The sequence below is a fragment of the Tenrec ecaudatus genome, chromosome 12 (genome assembly GCF_050624435.1).
Source record: "Tenrec ecaudatus isolate mTenEca1 chromosome 12, mTenEca1.hap1, whole genome shotgun sequence".
NCBI classification, from domain to species: domain Eukaryota; kingdom Metazoa; phylum Chordata; class Mammalia; order Afrosoricida; family Tenrecidae; genus Tenrec; species Tenrec ecaudatus.
Genome location: NC_134541.1, coordinates 108,271,911 through 108,297,483, shown reverse-complemented (window position 1 = coordinate 108,297,483; position 25,573 = coordinate 108,271,911). Strand labels below are relative to the sequence as shown.

The window sequence follows — 25,573 nt, the reverse complement described above, 5'->3', positions numbered from 1 at the left end:
AGAGTTTTAGGATTATATTAAATAAGAGTGATAGTGGGCAACTTTATCTGTTAGTGATATGATAAGAAGAGGGATATTTTCAATTTCTATCCATTAAGTGAGGTGCTGGGCATTGATTTTGTATATAAAGCCTTTATGCTTTTGTTGTGTTGAGAAGTTTCTCTTCTATTCCTATCAAATTGAGTGTTTTTAGGAAGAATGGATGTTTAATTTCAGTGAATGCCTTTTCTGCATATATTGATTTAATCACATAATCTGTTGGTTGTTTGTTTTATAGTATGGATTATATTATTTTTCTAACGTTGAACCATTCTTGCAAACTTCATATGAATTTTACTTGATCATGGTGCATTATCTTTTTAATGTGCTGTTAAATTCTGTTGGCTAGGATATTGGTGAAAATGTTGGATTTTTAATTCTGTTGATGTCTTTGCCTGGCTTAGATGTGAAATTTATTGTTTCATAAAATAAGTTTGGTATTAGATAATCCTTTATATAGTCTGGAATAGTTTGTGTAGAATTGGTGTTAATTTTTTTAATGTTTAATAAACTTCTCAATTAATACTATAAGGTCCTGGACTTTTTGATATGGTGAGTTTTTTAATGACTAGGTTTATTAAATACTTAAAAACAGATTATATTTATATCAAATACTGTAAACATTTAACACAATTCACTAATTAATTATTCTCACTGGTAAAACCATCTCTCAGTCTATCCAGTAGATAACCAGACATTTGTAAGGTGAGGAGAAGAATTTATTCAGACAACACTCTAAGTTTCTGAACTAAGAAAGTATGAAGTAAAATATTTTAATAACAAAATTTCCAAACACTTAGACTTAAACCTAAGTCACTGAGGTAGTTAGTTTATTGTGCCAACCTGGCCGATAAACATATATGGGATTAATTGAAGGGTGGAGAGATAAATGCTCAGTGAGCCTCGCCTTTCTTTTCTCTTGCTCTTTGATCATCGCACCAGTGTATGGCCATCTTGATTGTTCTGTGCCTCAATTTGAAAGCTATACTACCTGTGGAACACCTAACCCATGGACTGTGTCACTGTAATTTGAGGTTCCTTCAAGACCTGCTTCACCACACCATTAGAATTTACATCTCTTGAGCAGGGGACTGTCGGACTCTGTCATCTGGCTGACTGTTGGTGACAAGCCTTGCTGTTTGCTGCCTGTGCCCAGATAGCCTGAAATGCTCTACAGAGGACTACCTGGTGACCCTCAAGATTTGAAAGACTGCCAGTGTCTCACAACTGTCTCAGAGGAGTGAGTTGCACTGAGCCATTTGTACTGCTTTATAATTTAATTAACTGTTTATCTCTTATGTTATATATGTGTGTGTGTGTGTGTGTGTGTAAACATATATAAAAGTACTAGCATTCTGGTTTTGTTTCTCTAGAGAATCCTGTCTAACAAAGTCACAAAAATGATAAGATTTGCGATCTCAGAGGATTGAGTTTGATATTGCTCTCCACATGGATTGTTTCATATCTCAGGTTTGAACTAAGAGTTAGATAATATTCTCTGGCATTACTATTTGACCCTAAGGGGCCAAAGGAAGGTGGGAAAATTACTCTATTCTTAACTCTAATGAGGCTCCCAGGGAATCTGGCCCAACAGCCATAGAGCCTCCTTCCTGTAAATACCTCCCTGTGATTCCCCCAGACATCTTCCATGTACACAGGACTAAGACCATGAATACCTGCTCCTCATTTGCTCTTGAATTTCCAATCCTCATCATAAAGAGAAGCATTTATACAAAGGTGAAGAATACATGATACTTAGACCACGACCCTCCCGCAGGTAATATTTCCGCAAAGGAGACATTGGTTTTTGCTTTTGTGTATTTGTTATTAAAGGTTTGAAATTCTTTTATGAACCACCTTGGATAAAATTTTCAGATTCAGAGATCAATAGATCAGGTCCTAAATCAAACAACTGGTGAGATAAATCCAGCAGTATCCAGCTATTTCTCTTTTCTTTAGGAGCTACAAGGAAGGTAGGATGGAGAACTGGAAAAGAATTGTTTTAAATAAGAGCGGACACTTATCATCACAGAATACGGTGTGTATGCTTGTGAGTTTGCCCATTATAACTATACCACACAAGAGATAAGGAGTCCAGTAGGAGTCAATCAGGACTGAGTACAGGAAATTAAGAATGTAGGTCAAGTGGACAAATCTTCTCTTAGCAAATCATTGAACTGATTAATAAACATGTCTATATTTTACCCATCCATATCTAGGTCTCTGAATTTGCTCTTGTGCATGAACCTGTTCCGTGGCTATGAGTGAGGCAAATCAGTCTAGTGTCTCTGAGTTCCTCCTCCTGGGGCTCTCCAGGCAGCCTCAGCAACAGAAGCAGATCCTCTTCGTGCTCTTCCTGAGCATGTACCTGGTCACGGTCCTGGGAAACCTGCTCATCATCCTGGCCATCTGCACAGACTCCCACCTGCACACCCCTATGTATTTCTTCCTCAGCAACCTGTCCTTCGTGGACTTCTGCTTCTCCTCCACCATAGTCCCCAAGATGCTGAACAACATACTCAGAGGTGAGATCATTTACTTCCCTGAGTGTCTCATGCAGATGTATTTTTTCATTGTGTTTGGGGATATGGACAATTTTCTCCTGGCTGTGATGGCCTATGACCGCTTTGTTGCTGTGTGCCACCCCTTGCACTACACAACAAAGATGACCCATCAGTTCTGTGCCTTGCTGGTCACTGGCTCTTGGGTCATTGCCATTCTGAATGCTCTGTTGCATACCCTACTGATGGCCCAACTCTCATTCTGTGCGGACAACACTATCCCTCACTTCTTCTGTGATGTGACTGCTCTCCTGAGACTCTCCTGCTCCGACACACACCTCAATGAGATGATGATTCTTACTGAGGGAGGTCTGATCATGATGATACTATTGGTTTGCATCCTGGTTTCCTACATTTGCATCATCACTGCTGTCCTGAGAGTCCCATCCACAAAGGGAAAGTGGAAAGCCTTCTCCACCTGTGGCTCCCACCTGGCTGCAGTGTCCCTCTTCTATGGCACCATCATTGCTGTGTATTTCAGCCCGTCATCCTCCCACTTGGCTGAGAATGACATTGCAGCTGCTGTGATGTACACGGTGGTGACCCCCATGCTGAACCCTTTCATCTATAGCCTGAGAAACAGGGATATTAAAGGGGCCCTAACAAAAATGATTTCTATGAATTGTTTTTATGTTCAACAATAAATCTTGTCCACTACTTTCTAAATAGTAGCAGTTATTTATCTATATATTTGTCTTGAGAAAATGAAACTCTTGTTATAGATTTTTTAAACAAGTTTATTGTGAATTATGTGAAGGTTTACCAAACAGACTAGCTTTCCAGTCAACAACTCATGCCCAATTTGTATCACATCATTGATTAAAATTCCCACAATGGAACATCACTTATGCTTCTTCCTTCCTACTGCTTGTTTCTATCCCTCGTTCTTCCCTAATCCTTCCGATCTTTATCTTGACCGTACCACAGTCACCTTGTCTGACACTCGTGTCCTATGAATTTTTCACTGTGCAGTAGAGAAGGGTTTAGTTCATTTAGGGCTGTAGTCCTAATTCCTCCAGGGATTTAAGCTAATTATTCTTACCATTTTATCTTAGCTTTATGTATATTGTACAACATTATAGCAGATATACAGGAAATTTAAACAAGAAATAAGGTCATATAACCCAGAAGGAATAACTTCCTCAATTCCAGTGCTCAAGCTTGTCAATTTCACCTTTTCCTTGTCAATATGCTCAGTTATTTGAACATAGGTCCTCTCTTACATTTTAGATTTCCACTGTCGAGTATAACAAACCTTCTCCAAATTGCCATACAATATCTACAGTTTTTATTTCACAGAACTTACACATTTCTATCAGGTCCAAATTGCCATACAATATCTACAGTTTTTGTTTCACAGAACTTACACATTTCTATCAGGTTCCTTGAGAAATATTTACTCAGTATTCATTTTGCTCCTGCATTAGCACATAATGGAAATTTACTATTTGATATGTGATTGGGAACTTGCTTTGAAAACACTTTTAAGAGAAAGATCAAGAAATATTTAACACTGGGTAGAATACCACTTAATAGGATATTCCAGATTTTCAGGAGCAAATAGGGCCGTTGTCTTTAAATTTTCATTTCAGAGAATTGGAGAAGATGGCATCTGTGTGAAATCTGGTAGACTTCAAAATCAGAAGCTAGAATATCATTTTCTTTATTATACTTGTCAGTTTTGTATATTAAGATATTGGCCTTAAAGAATACACAGATGGACCTTCTTCTGCAGCCATTCTGACTGGAAAGGCCTGCTCTTCCATCCTCTTCCATTGTATGAAATGACTAGCCTCCCCAAGGTGCCTTCCCCAGAAGGCTTCTTCCCCAAGATGGATCTAAGAAGCGCTGGGAGCAGAAAAGTAGGAGCCCAGGGGCCATACGCCAGCAGTGTATCAGGAAAAAAGATGAAGCTTGCTCTCCCATATAAATATTTACAGTCTCAGAAAACCAAAGGGGCAGTTTTCTTTCCCACAGGGTTGCTATGAGTTGAAGTGCACTCATAGGAAGGGAAGACCTGAGGACCACTCTGACCCTGCAGGCCATGGAGGCCTTGTCCCCAGAAACTGAAGCCAACACAGAACTCATCACCATGGTCTTCCTCACTCTGGTTGTGGTCCTATTCTTTAGCTTGTACAAGAACAAAGGCAGTTATGTTCACCTGCGAGCCTACAGTGCCATACTCCAAGTAGAAAGTGACTCAGTCAAGCACAAGGTGAAGGAGGGATGTTTCATCGAATGCATGCTGGGCCCCAAGGAGCTTGTTGTAGGTTCCAGCACTATTTGGACTGTTTACTAGGTGAGTGGTTTATCCGGTGCCAGTAAGAAGCATTAATTGATAAGAGCAGATCTGAGTTCCCACCAGGACATAGGCCCAACTGTCAATATCACTGACACCAGGAACATGGAGAAAACAGCTTTAGTCTTTAGCCAGGTCTTGGAAATATAGCTGGTATCTGACTAACTGACAAGTGGGACTTGTGCCAGGTAATATTTGAGTGTGTTCCCAGCTTTCTTCACTTTCTTTGCAGGTTGAGAGGAGGGAGAAGGGACTTAGAGTTGTGGCTAGGTGCTCCACTTTGTCCCCTCCTGGGTCCCTTAGTGATAGCCCAGCTTGATTCTGTGCACAGTTCTTCCCAGAGACTGGAAAGAGGTCAAGGTGAAAGATTCCAGCAGGAGGGGTACACCATGGAGACTTAACCTGATCACCTGATGAACAGGTGACATACGGAGCTCTTCCTTCGCATATTCCCCAGTCACCCTCTAACTTATACTGTTTTTATCCGGATTAAACATGTTCATTAAGTGAGACAGAAAAAAATAGACATTTTTCCAATATGTAGTCTATACATTTTGCAACTCTTCAAAATATAAAGGGGTCCCTTCCTTGAAAGGATTAATAGAAATCACCAGTCTTTGTCTTGTGAGCTTGTAGCTACAACATTACAGCAGGAATAGAAATTAGAAAGAACAAACAAATGAGAAAGAATTGCCCCTTTCCAGGGCTCAGGCTCACCAGCTTGCCCAGGGTAATGATCAAAAGAGGGGTTTGTGTTTTCAAATGTCTCCTGTACTTAGTAAACTAGAAAATATTTGATTTCACGGATGTTGAATTTGCTACCTTTGCAGAAAATCATCTACCTCTCTAGATTTTAAAATACATGAACATGTCTTTGCTTCCAATATTTCTTTATATGCTTTAAAATTTCTTCATAGTTATTACTATTGTTTTGCTACTAACAATATTAACAATTATTAGGATTGTTCTAACTTTGTTCATATTTTCTTTACTGATTGGGCAGAGGCTTGTACCATCTATTTCTTTCTTTTTAAAAAATTATCGTTGGCTCTTACAGCTCTTATAACAATCCATACACCAATTGTATCAAACATATGTTGCCATCATTATTTTCTAAACACATTCTATTTGAGCCCTTGTGTACCATTTATTTGTTGTGTTCTTGGATTTAACCAATATTGGTCATTTTCTAGCTTTAAAATTTGGTTTTAATGGGACCCAGAGTTCCAGGTGGACATGGAAGAGGGATGTGGGGGGAAAGAAAGTGGGGGTAAAGGAAGTGGTGTTAACAACCCCAGGGACAAGGGAACCACAAGTGAACCAAATCAGTGCTTAGGAGGGTGGAGGAGCCAAGGTAGGGCGTGATCAAGGGTAATGTAACCAAGAAGAATTACTGTAAACCAAATGAAAGCTGAGCATTATAGTGGGACAAGAGGAAATTAAAAGGAAATGGAGGAAAGAGCTAGGAGGCAAATGGCATTTATACAGGCCTAAATAAAGACATGTACATATGAGTATGGGAAAATAGATTTAAGAGCATATTGAGTTACTTTATTGTGCCAACCTGGCTGATAAATACATGTGGGGTTAATTGAAAGTCGAAGGGATGAATGGCTCAGTGAGCCTCACCTTTCTAGTTCTTGGGTCTCTTGCTTTCTGATGGTAAGACCAGGGTGCAGCTTCCTTAGCTAGCTCCCTGCTTTAGCTGGCAAGGCTCACTTCCTGTTAAACATCTCTGATGAGATGCCACATGGACCTACCCCAATGCAGCCCTGGGTGCTGGAGCACCCGTGTGGAGACCCCTGCTAGCGCTGAGATGCTTACACATTCACTGATTCGGCTTTCCTCCAGCAGTCAGCATCATTTTGTGTGTTTTGTGAGATGGAGGAGGACTTTGTGGATTGGTGTTGGAAATATGGGTTAATGGGTCAATGTTGAATTTGGGGGCTTAGGCAGCACTGGGTTGGGATGTTTTCTTGATGCGTACTTAACCTTTATTAAAACTCTCTCTTATACATGAGTTTCTGTGAATTTGTTTCTTTAAAGTACCCAAACTAACACACACATATTTATAGGTTTACTGTCGAGGTAGCAGATGGATATTGGGCCTCAACTCAAGTACTCCCTCAATGCAAAAATACTTTGATCTATTAAACTTGCATTCCAAGATGCTCACCTTCCCGACACGATCACTGAAGACAAAGTGGGTACATAAGCAAATGTGATAAAGAAAGCTGATGGTGGCCTGTTATCAAAAGATATAGCACCTGAGGTCTTAAAGGCTTGAAGGCAAACAAGCGGCCATCTAGCTGAGAAGCAACAAAGCCCACATGGAAGAAGCACACCTGGCTGTGAAATCACAAGGTGTCAAAGGGATCAGGTATCAGGCATCAAAACACAAAAACCCATATCATTGTCAATGAGGCAGAGTGCAGGGTGGGGACCCAAAGCCCATCTGTAAGCAACTGGGCATCCCCTTATGGAAGGGTCACAAGGCGGAGATGATCCCATCAAGGTGCATACAACTTTCCTCTAGTTCCTAAATGCTTCCTCCCTACCCACTATCATGATCCCAGTTCTACCTTACAAATCTAGTTAGACCAGAGGATATACAGTGGTACAGATAGGAACTGGGAACACAGGGAATCCAGGACAGATGATCCCTTAAGGACCAGTGTCGAGAGTGGTGATACCAGGAGGGTCCAAGGAGGGTGAGATAGAGAGGGGGAACCGATTACAAGGATCTACATGTAACCTCCTCCCTGGGGGACAGAGAACAGAAAATTGGGTGAAGAAAGATGTCAGACAGTGTACGATATGACAAAATAATAATTTATAATTAATCAAGGGTTCATAAGGGGGGACAGAGGAGGGAAATGAGGAGCTGATGCCAAGGGCTTACTTGGAGAGCAAATGTTTGAGAATGACGAGGGTTACAAATATGAAAATGTGCTTTATACAATTGATGTTTGTATGGATTGTGATGAGTTGCATGAGACCCCAATAAAATTATTACAAACAAAAATTGGTTTTATCTGAGTGTGGTAGTTAGACTTTATGTCGCCTTGAACTTGTATGAAAATGTTGGGATGGAGTGCAACCTGTCAGTGAAGCCAGTCAGGTTGCACCCTGATGATGTCTCCTGGGAAGTGTAGGATTTTTATAAGAGGGATATTGGGGACCCTCTTTTCTCTCTCTCTCTCTCTCTCTCTCTCTCTCTCTCTCTCTCTCTCTCTCTCTCTCTCTCTCTCCCTTTGCCTTCATACAGGCTTGGACTCCATGTTTGCCTCCAGTGACAGCCCCATGTGGGCTGCATGACCTTGAGAGCTATTCACGTCCTGTCATGTTTCCACCATGCTGGATTCACGTGACTCTAGACCAGCAACCTGCTTCCTGCTTCACCTTCTTGCTCATCAACCTACAGGTATGTGAGTCTGCAGAGGGGCCTGGCTAACATCAGATCTATGGACCAGAGTTGGACTGGGCAAGAATACTGTTTTGATATGAAATTATTCCTTGATATAAATTTCTTTCTTATACACAAGTGAGTGCCATGGATTTGTTTCTCTAAATAAAACATCCTTACATATTGAACATCCTAGGTCTCTTCCATAAACATCTAACTTATGTATGCTACTTTACCAATAATTAATTAATGAAACATATCCTAAAACATTCTTAGAAATATATACTTGAGTATTTGTTACCATCGAGTTGATTCTAACCCATAGCAACCCTAAAGAGCAGAGAAGAAGTGGTCCATGGGGATTCTAAAGCAGTTATCTTTAAGGAAGTAGACAGCCACTACTTTCTCCCCAGAGGTGATGGTCGGTTCAAACTGTCGAGCTTTTGCTTAACCAATAAGTGCTTTATCACTGTGTTACAAAATCAAAAAAAAAACTCATTACCATCAAGTCAATGTTGACTCATACTGACCCCTGTCAGTTTCCAAGACAGCAACTGTTTATGGGACTAGAATGTCCCCACAGAGCTGGTAGTCGTTTCAAACTGCCAACCATGCAGATCGCAGCCTAACACTTAACGACTATACTAGCAGGGCTCCTCTGTGTGACATAGGTTCCATAAATACAGTTGTGTTTTGTTCATTTCCTATGGGTTATACTTATGAATAATATGCCAATAAGCAATGTTGTTAATATTTTTGTAGGTATCCTTGTTTCATAAGAGTGAATTTCTAAAAAGAGGAACTTGGGCAGGTGGATCAAGAGACACTTGTGTAAACAGAACAAGGGACTACTGCATGGTTTTAAATCAGGAAAGGTGTGGTTCAGGGTTGTAGCCTCTCACCATATGTATTCAATATTGCTGTTGAGCAAATAATCAGAGGTGCTAAAGTTCAGCATCAGAATTGGAGGAAGGCTTATTAACAACCTTTGATAGGCAGGTGACACAAGCTTGCTTGCTGACAGGAGGATCTGAAGCACTTAGGTTCAAGGATTGCAGACTTCAATATGAATTACAACTCAATGTAAAGAAAACAAAAATCCTTAAAACTATACCAATTGATCACATCTGGATCAACGGAGAAAAGATTGAAGTTGTCAAGGATTTCACCTTTCTTGGATCCACAACCAATGCTCATAGATGCCCTATCAAGAAATCAAACATGTATTGAGTAAAACTGCTGCTCAAGACCTCTCTGTGCACTTCTGGGAAGATGGCGACTGAGTAACACATACCAAAGGGACTCTGCAGAAATCAGCCCAGGAGAGATACTAAAAGGGAAATTCAAGACTGCTGGATCACAGGAGGAGCATCATAGGGTAAGTAGGCACAGATCCACAAGGTTTTGAGGGGCTGGGGGATTTGGGCTTACCACAGTGGAGGCAAGCTAGGGCTTGACCTTAGCCCCACAACTGTCTCCTCTGGAACCAAGACCATTATGGAGCCAGTGCAGGGGCTTTATCCCAACATAGTCACAGCTTTCCGCCGTATTGGGGCAGGAAGTAAACCCTTGCAGCCCCACAGGCAGGGATCGGGGCTCAACTGTACTATTATTTTAGTTTCACTCTCTTTTCTATATCTTCCCCACAGTCTCCGTGGGCTCACATTTTAATTTTTTTCTACTCTTTGTCTCGTCCCTGTTCTCTCACACTCCACTGCCAAACTCCAGACCACTCCCCTTAGCCTAGGGAATTTACACCTGCCCGACACCCAATTGGGTGAGCTACACCCAGTGTAGTTATCCTGAGGCTAGGGAAAGGTCGGCAGCCCTCCAATTTTTTCTCTGTTGTCCCATGTGACTGAGGGAACTTCCTCCTGCCTACCTTAGCTCCTCAAAAAGCCTAAAGCAGCTCGGCCAACACTCCCCAACTTTCCAAGCTGCCACAGGCACCTCTGCCTAATCTACTTGGTCAAGGCAATTCTGCCCACCATTCATAGTTTCTACACCAAAGCAAGCAACTCACCAGCTTTCTTGGGCACTTCCCTGAGAGGAAAGCCACAGGAGGATAAGGTGTTAAGCAAATTCCATAGTGAAATTAGCTGTAGGTAGTTTGAAGAAGCATTCCTACAAGTCTCCCAGAGAAAGTCAACTCCCGGGAAAATGGCACCTGGCTCCTCTAAAACAACGCAAAGCAAATACCCATCAGCCCCAATGACCTCAACGAAAAAACAGGAGAAACAAAAGACATTGGCAAAAGATGTCCTGAACATAACAACAGGCATAGAAGAAGCAGACAGAGCTGCCACACAACAATTTTCAGAATGCTGCTTGCAGTCATACATGATATGAGGTAAACAATACAGAAAAAGGATGAAATGATAGAGGAGATAAAGTCCATACACCAAAGGGAAATACAAGAGCTATGGGCGGAGAAAACAAAAACCAATACCAGACACGCAGACCTCAAGAATCGACTGGAGGAAGCAGAGAGCCGCACCAGTGGCTTGGAAGACAGCCAAGCAGACTTTAACAAACGCGGACAAAAATCTAAAAAGATCATCAGAGAAGCTGAAGAAAACCTAAGAGCTATGTCTGATGCTATGAAGAGGAACAATATTAAAATTATTGGCTTACCAGAGGAAGACACAACAAAGAAGTTATCTGCAACAATAGTGAGAGAATTCTTGGAGGAAAACTTCCCCGGCTTAAGGAATGAAAGCCAGGAAAGCATTCAGGAGGCTTAAAGAACACCAGCTAGACTCAATCCCAAGAATAAGTCACCAAGGCACATAATAGTTAAACCAGGGGTCCTCATACTATGGCCAGTTTCCCACATGCAGCCCACCGAGGACATTTATCCAGCCCACCATGTGTTTCCTCCAGTTTGTTTTTGTAGTAAAAAAAAATAAGGTATGTGCAGTGTGCATAGGGATTTATTCATAGTTTGTGGGGTTTTTTTGACTAGTCTGGCCCTCCAACAGGTATGAGGGACAGTGAACTGCCCCCTGTTTAAAAAGTTTGAGGACCACTGAGTTAAACTATCCAACTTTGAGGAAAAGGAGAAAATCATGAGAGCAGCTAAGGAAAAATAAGCAATCACATATAAAGATTCCCAAATAAAAATATGCTCAGATATATCAGCTGAAACTATGAAGAAGAGGAGAGAGTGGAGTAACATATTCCAAAAATTGAAGTAAAACAACGCAAGCCCAAGAATACTCTATCCAACCAAATTATCTATGAAGATAGATGGAGAAGTAATAATCTTCCCAGACAAGGAAAATCTCAAAGAATACGTTAGAAGAAACTCAGCCCGACAAAAGATCCTTGTTGACCCAGTATGGACAGAAGAACAACACTCACCAATCATAAATAAGAGACCACAACATAGAACAACCTCACCCAGAGGGCAACAGAGAGAAAACAGACACCAAGATAGCATTGGCTTAAGGATGGAAAGAAGTCAAGAATCACACACACACACACACACACACACACGCACAACACACTAATAAGAAAGGAAGGTAGGGAAACACCAAACACAATAGGTATAAGATGACATCACATAGTCTTCAGATGGAGACAATAACCCTGACTATCAATGACCTGAACTCAGGCATTAAAAGTCAGCAGACTGACTTAGAAAACACAATCCAAATATCTACTGCCTACAGGAGGCACACAATGGTACAGACAAAATAGACTGAGAATCAAAGGCTGGAGAAAGGTATACCAAACAAACAGCAATTCAAAAACAGCAGAAGTTGCCATCCTAATCTCGGATAAAATTGATCTCAAAGTGAAAACCATAAAAAGAGATAAGGAGGGACACTATATAATCTTCAAGGGAACGGTAGACAAAGAACCACTAAGCATTGTAAACATATATTCCCCGAATGAGATACCTGCTGAATATGTCAACCAAACACTCCAAAGGTTGACAAAGAAATCACAACCTCAACAAAGATAGTGGGTGACTTCAATACACCACTCTCTGAGAAAGATAGATCACAGGGAAAGAAACTCAACAAGGAAGCTAGAGATCTAAAGACTACAATTAGACAATTTGACCAGATAGATATTTATAGAGCTTTACATCCAAATACAAAAAAATTCACATTCTTTTCAAGCCTACGTGGCACATATTAGAAGATAGACCACATGCTGGAGCATAAGGTGAATCTATCTAAACTTAAGCACATTGATATCGTACAGAACTCTCTGACCACTGTGGCATAAGGCTGGAAATCAACAAAAGGAAAATGAAGAAAACAAGAGCAAACAATTGGAGGATGAATAACTCTCCATTGCAAAATAAGTTTGTACTGGCACAGATCAGAAATGAAATTAGGAAATTTCTATAAACCAATGAGAATGAGAACACGACGTACCAAAACTTATGGGACACAGAAAAGGGAATTATCAGAGGAAGTTTCATAGCAATTCAGCACACCTGAAAAAAGAAGAGAAACTCATGATTGATATACTGGCACAAAATTTACAACTAGAGGAGGGTCAGCAGGACAATCCCACTAACAGCAAAAGAAAAGAAATAATAAAAATCAGGGCTGAGATTCAGGAAAGGGAAAATAAGAAAATTATGGGGAAAAAATAATGCTGCTAAAAGTTGGTTCTTTCAAAGGATAAACAGAATTGACAAGCTTCTGAGAAACATAATCAATGAAAGGAGGGAACAAATTTCAATATCAAGACTGAGAGTTGAAAGAGGGAACATTATAACAGAACCTAATGAAATCAAGAGGATAATTACCCAGTACTACAAAGGATTGTACTATGAATTCAACACCTTGAAAGACATGGACAAATTCTTGGAAAAACAATCACTCCCTAAACTATCCCTAAAGGATATCAAGAATCTCAACATACCCATAGAAATAGAAGAAATAGACAAGGTTATCAAGGGATTACCAACAAAAAATCCCCCGGAGCAGATGGCTTCACAGGAGAATTCTACTAAGCATTTAGGGAAGAACTAACACCAGGTCTACACAAACTCTTCCAGAACCTAGAAAATGAGAGCAAACTCCTGAACTCCTTCTATGAAGTTAGTATAACTCTGATACCAAAACCGGGCAAGGATCCCACAAGAATCAAGAACTACAGACCAATATTCCGAATGAACATCGATACAAAAATCCTTAACAAAATACTGGCCAATAGATTACAAAAGTATATAAAACAAATAATTCAACATGACCAAGTGGGATTCATACCAGGTATGTTTCAACGTATGAAAGACCATTAGTATCATTCGCAATATTGACATGAAAAACTATGAGAACCACATAATATCGATAAATTCAGAAAAAGCATTCAAAAACATCCAATGCCAATTCCTGTTTAAGACACTTGAGAAGATAGCAATGGAAGGAAAATTTCTTAAAACAATACAAGTTTTTATGAAAAACCAACAACCAATGTAGTAGTCAATGGAGAAAAGACTAACGCAATCCCACTGAAAAGGGGGACCAGACAAGGATGCCCCATGTCTCCATCTTATTTAATTTCATACTGGAGGTTTTAGCCAACCACATAAGGCAAAGAAAAGACATCAAAGGTATTCATCTGGGGAAGGAAAAGGTGAAACTCTCGTTATTTGCAGATGATATGATTTTACATGTGGAAAATCCCTAAAGCTCCACAAGTGGAGTACTGGAAGGAATAGAAGGGTTTGGCAGAGTGATAGGATACAAGATCAACAAACAGAAGTCCATCGTATAAGATCACCGAAGAGGAGATCAAAAAAGTGGTACACTTCACAATAGCCTAGCAAAAAATGAAATATCTGGGGATATAACTGACTAAAAGAACAAAAGATAAATATGAGGAAAACTACAGAACACTATTAAAAGAAACCAAGAGTTGCCTCAACAAATGGAAGATTATCCCATGTTCATGGATTGGAAGACTCAATATACTAAAGATGTCAGTTCTGCCCAAGACACTATATAATTTTAATGCAATCCCAATACAATTACCCTCATCTTTCTTCAAAGAAATGGAAAAAAGGATTACCAACTCCGTATGGAGAGAGAAGCCCAGAATTAGCAGAGAACTCCTCAAGAAGAAGGATATAGTGAGCGAGCTTGCTTTACCTGACTTTAGCACATATTATACTGCCACAGTTGTCAAAACGGCATGGTATTGGTACAATGACAGATACTCAGACCAATGGAAAAAATCTGAAAACCCAGATAAAACCATCAGCATACACACAGCTGATCTTTGATAAAGGCCCAAAAAATATCCAATGGGAAGCAGATGTCCTCTTTAACAAGTGGTGCTGGGGGGGGAAATGGATATCTATCTGCAGAAAAATGAAACAAAACCCTTATCTCACTCCATGCACAGAATAAGTTCAAGGTGGATCGCAGATCTTGAGGTTAAACCCCAAACTATTAGGGCCATAGATCCAGGAATTGGGACCAATTTGAGAACTTAGGCACAGGGAACACATAGGCTATCAGAAATAGGGAAAAACACAAACACAAAGGAGGAACAAATTGACAAATGGGATATACTGAAGATAAAACACCTGGGTGCATCTAAGGAATTAAACAAAATAGTGATAAGAGAGTCCACCGACTGGGAAAACATCTTTAGCCATGATACATCAGACAAAAGTCTTATTACTAAAATCTACAATATTCGGCTAGCTTCCAAAAAGAGAAAAAGCTAACTACCCACTGAGGAGGTGGGCAAAGAACCTAAACAGAAGTTTCAGGGGCAGAAATCTGAATGACCAATAAACATACAAGGAAATGTTCCCTATCATTAGCCATAAGAGAAATGCAAATTAAAACGACAATGAGGTACCACCCAACACCCTCAAAGATAGCCCAATTCAAAAATCAGAACGCAGCAAATGTTGAAGGGGCTGTGGACTTGTAAGTATGCAAGACTGCTATAGAAATCGATCTGGAGACATCTAAAACAGATGGAAATCGAATTACCATACGACCCAGCAATCCCCCTACTGGGCATATACCCAGAAGAGACAAGAAACAAACCACGGTCAGACATCTGTGCTCCAATGTTCATTTCGGCACAGTTCACAATCACACGGAGTTGGAAACAACCCAAATTTCCATCAACTGACGAGTGGATTAAAAAGCTGTGGTACATACATACAATGGAGTACTATGCATCGCTGAAAAGCAGTGATGAACATCTAAAGCACATCACAGCATAGGAAGAACTGGAGGAAAGCATGCTAAGCAAAGTAAGCCAAGCACAAAAGGACAAGTACAACATGAGTCCGCTGAAGTAAGCTTTAAAAATAAAATGCAAAAGCGTCATAGGGAATAAGCTACTGTTTACAAACATTCCTGGGGTGAGGAGCAGGTTGTATGGGAGGGCCCAGACCAAACCCAGTGATACATATGGTAGCCAACTATAAAGGAGGTGGGGAGGAAAAAATTAAAAAGAAATGGGTAGCGGGGGGACAGGGCACTAACCCACTCAAGGAGAGGGTATTCTTTATATCTCCACGGGGAAAGAGGGATCAGACTTCAACCCAGTGCTCCAAGATGTGAATGCAACATGCTGGCATGGAGTAGGGACCAGTGGAGAGCTCTGAGGGGCTGGCCCCAATCCCAACTACATGGACACCTGCACCTCCCACCAGAAGAATTTATTTCAGAAGACATCACTGAATCTGCAGCTCAGGGAGAGGGGTCATGTTTGATCAAATCACACGGGAGCAAATGAAAGGGGAGGAGGAGAGAGTGGAGCACGTCCTGGCACACCAAGCCTTGAGGACAAGATTCTCACCCAAAGCAACCAATCCACAGAGAAGACCATATGGCTCACCCCATTATGAGACACGACATCCCTCACTGACCCATAGCGTTACAGAGGACAACACTGGAGACACTGTGGGAATTCTGCCTGATCTGATTCCACCACACCGAGGCAAAACACTAAGAATGTGCGACAGAACATTCACTAAAGTTTTTAGTGAACATGAAAAAAAAAAAAAGAAAAGAGTCAGTTGTACCTTCGTCCTCAAAATGAAATCCTTGCTCTTCAACACTTTAAAGAGACCTTGTAAAATCACATATTTCCAAAGCAATACATTGTTTGATTTCTTTAGCATTAATTGTGGATCAATGCAAAATGAAATCTTTGGCAAGTTTGATCTCTTCTGTGTTTATCACGTTGTGAGGATTCATAAACGCTTCAGATCTTCTTTTCTTTCATCAAGCAAGGTCATGTCATCTATTTATTGCAGGTTGCAAATTAATCTTCTTCCTATCCTAATTCTGCATTCTTCAAATAATCCAACGTGAATTATTTGCTCAGCATATGGCTTGAATGGGATGGTGGACAGACACAACCCTAACACACCTTTCCTATTTTAAAACCATGAGGCATTCCTTTGCTCTGTTAGAACGACTGCTTCTTGGTCCATCTGCATAAACACAAGGAAGCGTCTGGGATTTGGATAATTGTTTACTATGAACCACACAGTTGAATACCTTTGCACGGTCAATAAAACATAAGTAGACATCTTTCTGATATTCTCTGATTTCAGTCAAGGCCCATCTGATGTTAGCAGTGATATTCCTCATGTATGTTTTCTTCTGAATCAGACTTGGATTTCTGGCAGCTTCCAATGTACTGCTGCAACCATTGTTGACTCATCTTCAGCAATATTTCACTTGCCTGTGATATTAATGGTATTGTTAGATAATTTCCACACTCAGATTTGGCACAAACATAGATTTCTTCTAGGCAATTGACCAGGTAACTGTCCTCTGAATTCCTTGGTTTAGGTATATGTGTACTTCTGGTGTTTCATCAGCTTGCTAAAACCTTTTTACTGGTATTCCGTCCATTCCTAGAGCCTTGTTTTTCACTAATGGCACCAGAGCTACTTGGACTTCTTTGAGTGCCATCAGTTCTTGATCATATGCTACCACTGGAGGGACTCTCCAGGCACGACATCAGTACCAGCTCCAGTGCACTGCCTTAGCCATCCAGGGGCAGCAACAAGGGTCGTAATAACAGATTAAGGATCAACAAGCTGAAGTCTCTGGAGTCCGTCTACCCCAACTCTTTCACAATATTATCAAAAACTCCACCCCTTTACTGTGATGTCAGAGGCTGGAAAAGATAACCAAACTGTCCCGACTATACGCAAGTTTACATACAGTGACAAATACCCAGATGATGTTCCCTTTATGTAATATTCTCCCAGGAAAATCTAGCAGATAACGATGTTTTCAGTCATTTAAATATTATTAGTATTATTAATAATTAATAGTCATTAATGTTTGTTTGTTGTATTTATGGATATAATAATTATTAATATTTATTATTAAAGTTTAGTATGGTGTTATTTTATATAATGATATATGACCGAATGTAAATATTAATTTATGTTAATGTGTAGTACTGGTATTGATGATTAATTATTACTAATGATCTGTTGTATTAGCTGTGCAAAAAAAAGTAAATGAAATAGTGGGTCAAATAAAAAGTAGACAAGAAGAAGAAAAGAAAAAGCAGCAGACAAAGCTGAAAAGCAACAACTTTCATAGCACTGCTGTTACAATCGAGAGTTTCTTAAGTTGAAAGGGCAAACTTGAGGCAGAATTCTTGGAAATTAAAGAAGAAAAAAAAGAAGGAAGAGGAAAAGCAGAAAAAAATAAATTATGTGGGAAACAATTATTTGAAAGAGATCAGAATCTCAGCCCATCTGATATCCAGTTCTTGACTGCTGGAAATAATGTGGAAGTAGATGAGCCTTTGTTCCAGAAAATGGATGATTTGGAGCTAGCTGGAGGGTGATGAGGATGATCTGTACTATACTCTGACCCAGAGAATGGCTCCACCAAGTAAGGACAGGCCCATCTTTGAAGAGGTGTGACTCCCGCAACATCTCTGGATGTGTGGAGAGGGTTTTGATTTTCCTTTTTTTTTTCCTAAGAAAAAAATGTCAGGAGAATAGTCTTCTGATAACTTTCATCATTAAACTAAACACACTGAGAAGGGGGGAAGGGAGACTCCGGATAGGGCAAGATATGACAAAATAACGATGTATAAATTACCAAGGGCACATGAGGGAGGGGGGAAAGGGGAGGGAGGGGATAAAAAAGAGGACCTGATGCAAGGGGCTTAAGTGGAGAGCAAATGCCTTGAGAATGATTGGGGCAGGGAATGTATGGATGTGCTTTATACAATTGATGTATGTATATGTATGAACTGTGATAAGAATTGTATGAGCCCCTAATAAATTGTTAAAATTTAAAAAAAAAACTAAATACACTGACTGTGTTAGACAGGGTTCTCTAGAGAAACAAAACCAAATGCTAATACTTTAATATATTTATACAGATAGATATATAATATAAAAAATAAACAGTTTATTAAATTACAAAGCAGTACAAATGGCTCAGTGAAACTCACTCCCATGAGAGAGTTGTGATACACTGGCAGTCCTTCAAGTCTTGAGGGTCGCCAGGTAGTCCTCTGTAGAGAAATTCAGGCTATCTGGGCACAGGCAGCAAACAGCAAGACAGGTCACCAACAGTCAACCAGATGACAGTCCCCAGCTCAAGAGATGTAAATTCCAAAGGTGCGGCAAAGCAGGTCTTGAAGGAACCTCAAATTATGACACAGTCCACGGGTTAGGTGTCCCACAGGTATTGTAGCTTGCAAATTGAGGCACAGAACAAGCCAGGCAGCCGCACACTGGTCCGATGATCAAAGAGCAAGAGACAAAAAAAGCAAGGCTCGCAGAGCCATTTATCTCTCCACCCTCAATTAATCCCATATGTGTTTATTGGCCAGGTTGGCACAATAAGCTAACTACCTCACTGACTATTAAAAAAAATTTAATATGCTACCTCTTGAAATTCTTGAATGTCAACCAGCTCTTTTTGGTAGACTGATTTCTGTGTATGTTGAATAATACTGGAGGGGGTGGGGATAGGGAGCTGATAACATTGAATACTGTGTAACCCCACTTGACGGGATCAAACAACAGAATTGTATGGAAATAGATATATTGGATTGTGCAAGTGTATAGGTAGAAAAATAAGGGTTCCTGGGGAGTGGGAGGAAGAGAGGAGATAAAAGGGAGTTGATATCAAGGAGTTCAAGAAAAAAGAAAATGTATTGAAACTGAATGTGGTAGAAATTGTATAATACTGCTTAATGTGATTGGGCTATGGATTGTTATGATATCTGTAAGAGTTCCCAATAAAATGATTAAAACAAAATTTTAATGGAAGTAATGCAGAGAATCATCAACCCCCTAGAGAGACATGAATCAACACAACAGTGCAATGTCATCTTACCCCAACATTAATAACAAAGTTATTTTTTTAAAAAAGACAGAAAGCAACAAATGATGGTTAGGGTATGGAGACATTGAACCCCTCATATACTGCCAGTGAGATTACAAAATGGTACAGCCTCATGGCCGCTTCCTTTAAAAGGTGGAGGTAGACATGCCAGATGATCCAGCCTTCCCACTACCAGATACGTATCCTAAAGAGATGAGAGCAGTGACAGAAAGAGATACAAGGACACCCAACTTCATCTCAGCACCATTCACAACCACAAAATGTGGGGGAAATATAAATGTTCACTAATGAGAGAATAGAAAAGCAAATTATGGCATGCACACACATACAGCGGAAAACCACACAGCATTAAAGAATATGATGAATCTGTGAAAAACTTCTTAATATGGTTAAACTTAAAGGAAACTTTGCTGAGTAAAAGGGCTATCACAAAAGGACAAATACTGTACAAGAACACTGATATTAAAAGAGACAGTGACTGGATTAATGGATCCTTGTGGGTATGGCAGGGGAGGATGGGGGAAACAGAAAGCTAATCATGATGAGTACAAGAACGAAGAAAATGTCTTAAACTGATTGTGGTCATGATTGCGCAACTCTTCTTGATGTGATTAAATTATTGAATCATATGGTGTGTGAGTTATATGCTTAAAAAAACGTTAAAAAAAATAAAGAACCTTACAAAGATCAACATTCACTAGCTGTTGGTATAGTGGTTATACGTTGGGCTGCCATCCACACAGTGAGCAGTTCAAAACCACCAGCAGCTCTGAGGGAGAAAGACTGGGCTTTCTACTCCCGCAAACAATTACAGTCTCAGAAGCCCACAAGGGGGTCATTATGAGTCAGCATTGACTAGATGGCAGTGAGTTTGTTTGGATTTGGAGTCTTCAAATAAACAGAAAGTAACTTGACGATGAAAAAATATATTATATTATATATATATAAAGTCCTGGACCTGTGGAATGTTTTATAGAATAGATCTTACTCCTACATGGGCTATTCAATACCACCAACTTTAAGAATTGTATGTAACAGAAATAGATGTCTTTGTCTAAAAAATAAAAGATCAAGAAAAAGTTTCACACACGCAAAAAAAACACTGTTTGATAGTTACTAAGGGTGTGAGGGAGACTAAATCACTAACTAGGAGTGTTGTTGTTATTGTTAGGTGCTGTCAAGTTGGTTCCAACCCATAGGCACCCTGTGTGCAACAGAACGAAACACTTCACGTCCTGCGCTATCCTCATAATCGTTCCTACGTTTGAGCGCAGATTTGCAGTCACTGTGCCAACCCATGCCATCTAGGGCCTTCTTTTGAGCTTCTTTGCAGCAATGAGCTTAGACATAACAATCTTGAAGATGGCACGGGAGTGAGCAGTCTTTGGTTCTCTTTTACATGGGGTTGCTATGAGTCAGAGGGACTCCATGACACCTCGCAACAAACAGAAATTGTTCAGTGACATTAGTTACATTTTTCACATGTGATGTTAAATTGTGGTCTGAATGTTCGGTTTCCAGTAGTCTTTTTCTCTGTCCATTTAGTTTCTCATCTTTACTGTAGAATAATTGTTGGCCTTTTGATCTCACATAGTTGTTGTTGCTGTTTTTAACAGCACTATTCATCACAGGTTCCAGAACTTTTTTAATCAAATTATTTCCTAAAAGTCAGATATGAAATTACCTTCTCATCACACTTTGATCATCACCCTGTGTCTGATCCTCATTGTTTTCTTAAACAAGATTCAGATACTTAAGTTTTTTAATATGTGTAAGTGACCATCTCATGTATTTTAGTTTAAGAACTTTCCACATATGAATATTCTGCTTATCTCAATAGTATTTTAAAACCTATACTCTTGGCTAGGTTAATGATACTATTATTAGTAACCCCATGAAAGTTATTTATATTAACTCTCAATAATGCTCCCACTTAACTTTAAGCCCTTGCCTAAGAACAATCAGTGATCATGATGTGACCCTGTTCAATACTTACTCTTATGAAAGGGTCACTGAAGATACAGGTGCTAGAGGAAAATATGGTAAAGAAATGAGATGGTGCCCAGTGATCAGAAAAAAGCAGCGTCTGGGACCTTAAAAGCTGATCTTAAAACAATCAGGCATCTAAGTGAGGTGTTTGCAAAACCTATACAGAAGAAGCAAACCAGCCCATGTGATCCAAGGATTGTAAATCATAAAATCCAAGATTGGAGGAGAGAATAGTATTAGTGCTTAAACTCTGAGCATCTGTTTTGCAGAAGAGTATGGATGATACTACCCACCCAAAACCCATTTGCAGAGTCCTCACAGGGATTAAGCCTTCATTGAATTTCCTCAGACCATTGATGGGGATGTGAAATGCCTTGCCTTCAGACAGCAAGGATCAGAAAGTGGATTCATGCGGATATGCTTAGGTTAAATTCTAACATCTTATAGTTTTTTCCTTTTTAACTAATTTTTTATTTGTTCTAACTTTTATTATTTTCTGACTTCTTTTAGATTGAGGTTTTTCTGTGTTTTATTTTGTTATTGTTGTCAGAGGTGGGAATGTATCATTTTCTGTATATGAATCAAAGATAGGTAAATCTAGAACAATAGTAAATAGATTAATAGTCTTTAGGGTTATGGCAGGAGAGGGGTGAGGGAAATAGGATGTAATAACAATGAGTACAAAAATGAAGAAAATGTTCTGAAAGGGATTCTGGTGGTGATTACACAACTCTTTGTACTATATTTAAACCATTGGATTGGATAATATGCGGATTATATGTCAATAAAAATGCTATATGTTAGTAAAAATATTGATCGTGATGATGATTGCATGAATCTTTTAAAGATATTTACACCATTGAATTGTATGTTACATGAATTATATGTCAATAGAACCGGTTTTTTAATGGGTAAATGACATGAGCAGACAGTTCAGCAAAGATGACATCCAAATGGCCAATGATCACTTGAAGAAATGCTCACAATCACCAACTACCCAGAAGATACATATCAAAGCAACAATGAGATACCACTTTACACCAACAACAACCACCAGGTTCAAAAAATCAGAAAATCACAACTGGTGGAGAGACTGTGGAGAGATTAGAGTGTCGCTGATGGGGGTGTAAATACGTACAAACAGTGGGGGAAGCAATATGGTGCTTCTCAAACAACTGGCTGCAGAAATCATTGCATTCCAGTCATCATTCATGCTGGGTATATCAACTACAGATGTAAGAATCACAACACAAACACTAGTAGACACACCCATGTTCATTGCAGCATTATTCACAATGACAAGAAGTTAGAAACAGCCTAAATATCCATCAGTAGAGGAATCAATAGGGAAACTTTGGTACGTACACAGAATGTTATTATGCATTGCTAAAAAACAGCTACAAGGAGGGAGGGGGGGGAAAGAGGACCTGATGCGGAGGGTTTAAGTGGAGAGCAAATGCTCTGAGAATGATTAGGGCAAAGAATGTATGGATGTGCTTTATACAATTGATGTGTGTATATTTGTGGATTGTGATAAGAGTTGTATGAGCCCCTAATAAAATGTAAAAAAAGAAAAGGAATAAAAACAGCTACAAAACCATGAACTACCTCATGGCATGGATGGACCTGAAAAAAATTATACTGGACAAATAGTGTATGAGACAACTGTTATGGAGGGAGAGAAGACGAAGATTTTTGTGCCAAAGAAAACAGACTTTGGAGTTCAGCAAGGTAGGAAGGGCAGGGAAAGGATGATGAAATAATAGGCTACAGGGTTTTCAGGTATTAAGTTGGATGAAGTCGACAAGAGTAATCCAAAAGAAGGAGAAGAGAAATCCAGGGAGCAGTGGTAAGGTAAACTACTGGGTAGAGGTTGATTAGTAATTTAAACTGTTGAATACAAAATGGATGATCTGAATTGTAAACTCCCACTTAATTCACAATAAGAATTGTTATAAAAAAGAAAACAAGAAAAATGCTTTAACAATATAAATTTCAAAGCAATAAATGAGTCTAGATCAGTAAGGTGATGAGATTTGAGGCTCCAAGAAATTTTGTCTGGACATTGTGTCCACCCAGATTGCGTCATTTCAAGTTCTGACCTAGGATTTAATTAGCATTCTTTGTCATCAGCGCTGGGTCCAAAGGGACTAGAAAGTAGATGAGGCAATTATATTCCACTTATCAGTAATGGGTCTCTCAGGAAATCTGCTCCCAGTGGCCATGGAGGCTCCTGTAAATGTCTGTTCTGTGACTGCCCTCCAAACATCCTTCCTGAATACAAGGCCAAGGCCGTAAGCTCATTCAGGACTTGCCTATATTTCCAGAAATTCCCAGTCTTTAAAATACAGTAGAGCATTGACCACTCCATAGTGACAGTCCCCACTTCTCCCAGGTAAGACTGTCCCAGTGGAGTTGTCAATATTTACTTGGTGAGGAATAAAGTTTAGAAACTCCTTAGCTAAATTTTATACATCTAGTGAACAATAAGAAGTGCTGAATTCATTATCTGGAGCTTGTGATAAATCCATTAATAATCAGCTATTTCTCATCTCCTTAGAAGCAGCTAAGAATATGGGGATACGAACTGGAAATATGAGACACAAAGAGTCATAGAGTAGATCTGTGTATAAGTGTGATTTTCTATATGAAACATATGAAACAAGACTCAGAACATTCCATGGAAATAGCATCAAGATTGAGTTGTGCAAACTGGGTGTATAGGTATGGTAGCCAGTTCTGGCCTTAGCAACTATATTAATTGATTTGCAATGTGATTCATCCAAGAGCTTGATTTGCCATATCTTAACCATCTATGTATAGGTTTCTGAATTCTCTATTATGCATTAATCTGATTCCACAGTCATGAGTGGCTTAAACCAATCCAGTGTCTCCGAGTTCCTCCTCCTGGGGCTCCCCGGGCAGCCCCAGCAGCAGCAGCTCCTCTTCGCTCTCTTCCTCAGCATGTACCTGGCCACAGTCCTGGGCAACCTGCTCATCATCCTGGCCATCAGCACAGACTCCCGCCTGCACACCCCCATGTACTTCTTCCTCAGCAACCTGTCCGTGGATATCTGCTTCTCCTCCACCACCGTCCCCAAGATCTTAAGCAATCACATACTTGGAAGTCTGGTGATCTCCTTCCCTGAGTGTCTCACACAGCTGTATTTTCTCATTGTGTTTGCTGACATGGACAATTTCCTCCTGGCTGTGATGGCCTATGATCGCTATGTTGCTGTGTGCCACCCTTTACACTACACAACTAAGATGACCCCTCAGCTCTATGCCCTGCTGGTGGTTGGATCGTGGGGCATTGCCATTCTAAATGCTCTGTTGCACACACTACTGATGGTTCCACTTTCATTCTGTGCAGACAACAGGATCCCTCACTTCTTCTGTGACGTGAGTATCCTAATCCTCTCCTGCTCTGACACACACCTCAATGAGATGATGGTTCTTATTGAAGGGGGCCTGATAATGATCCTGCCATTTATTTTTGTCCTGGTTTCCTACATTTGTATCACCTGTGCCGTCCTGCGAGTCCCATCTGCAAAGGGAAAGTGGAAGGCCTTCTCCACCTGTGGCTCCCACCTGGCTGTGGTTTCTATCTTCTATGGCACCATCATTGCTGTGTATTTCAACCCTTCATCCTCCCACTCAGCTGAAACAGACATCACAGCCACTGTGATGTACACAGTGGTGAACCCCATGCTGAACCCCTTCATCTACAGCCTCAGGAACAAGGACATGAAAGCGGCTCTGAGAAAAATTATGTCCATGGAATTTTCCTCTGTGCAATATTGATACAAATTCTGAACACCAGGAAACAGTTTCTCTTTAAACTGTCCACCATATCTTCTAGCCAATGTTTTTCTTAAATTGCTTTTTATTAAATATGAGGTTGAAAACATTGTTTGTAATAAATGGTTAATTACTTATGGAA

General features: G+C 40.0%; 2 protein-coding genes and 1 pseudogene across 2 annotated transcripts; all 3 read left to right on the top strand.

The window, feature by feature from the left end:
• The first annotated feature begins 2,299 nt into the window (after positions 1 to 2,299).
• On the top strand, positions 2,300 to 3,244 carry LOC142422797 (olfactory receptor 1f45-like). Its single transcript, XM_075528037.1, has one exon. The coding sequence runs from the start codon at positions 2,300 to 2,302 to the stop codon at positions 3,242 to 3,244; it is 945 nt and encodes a 314-aa protein (XP_075384152.1).
• A 1,400-nt stretch (positions 3,245 to 4,644) lies between these two features.
• Positions 4,645 to 18,121, top strand: LOC142422795 (RWD domain-containing protein 1 pseudogene; annotated as a pseudogene).
• Positions 18,122 to 24,495: 6,374 nt separating this feature from the next.
• LOC142422794 (olfactory receptor 1f45-like) lies at positions 24,496 to 25,434 on the top strand. The gene has a single exon (XM_075528036.1). It carries the CDS (start codon positions 24,496 to 24,498, stop codon positions 25,432 to 25,434), a length of 939 nt encoding a protein of 312 aa, XP_075384151.1.
• Positions 25,435 to 25,573: the final 139 nt, after the last annotated feature.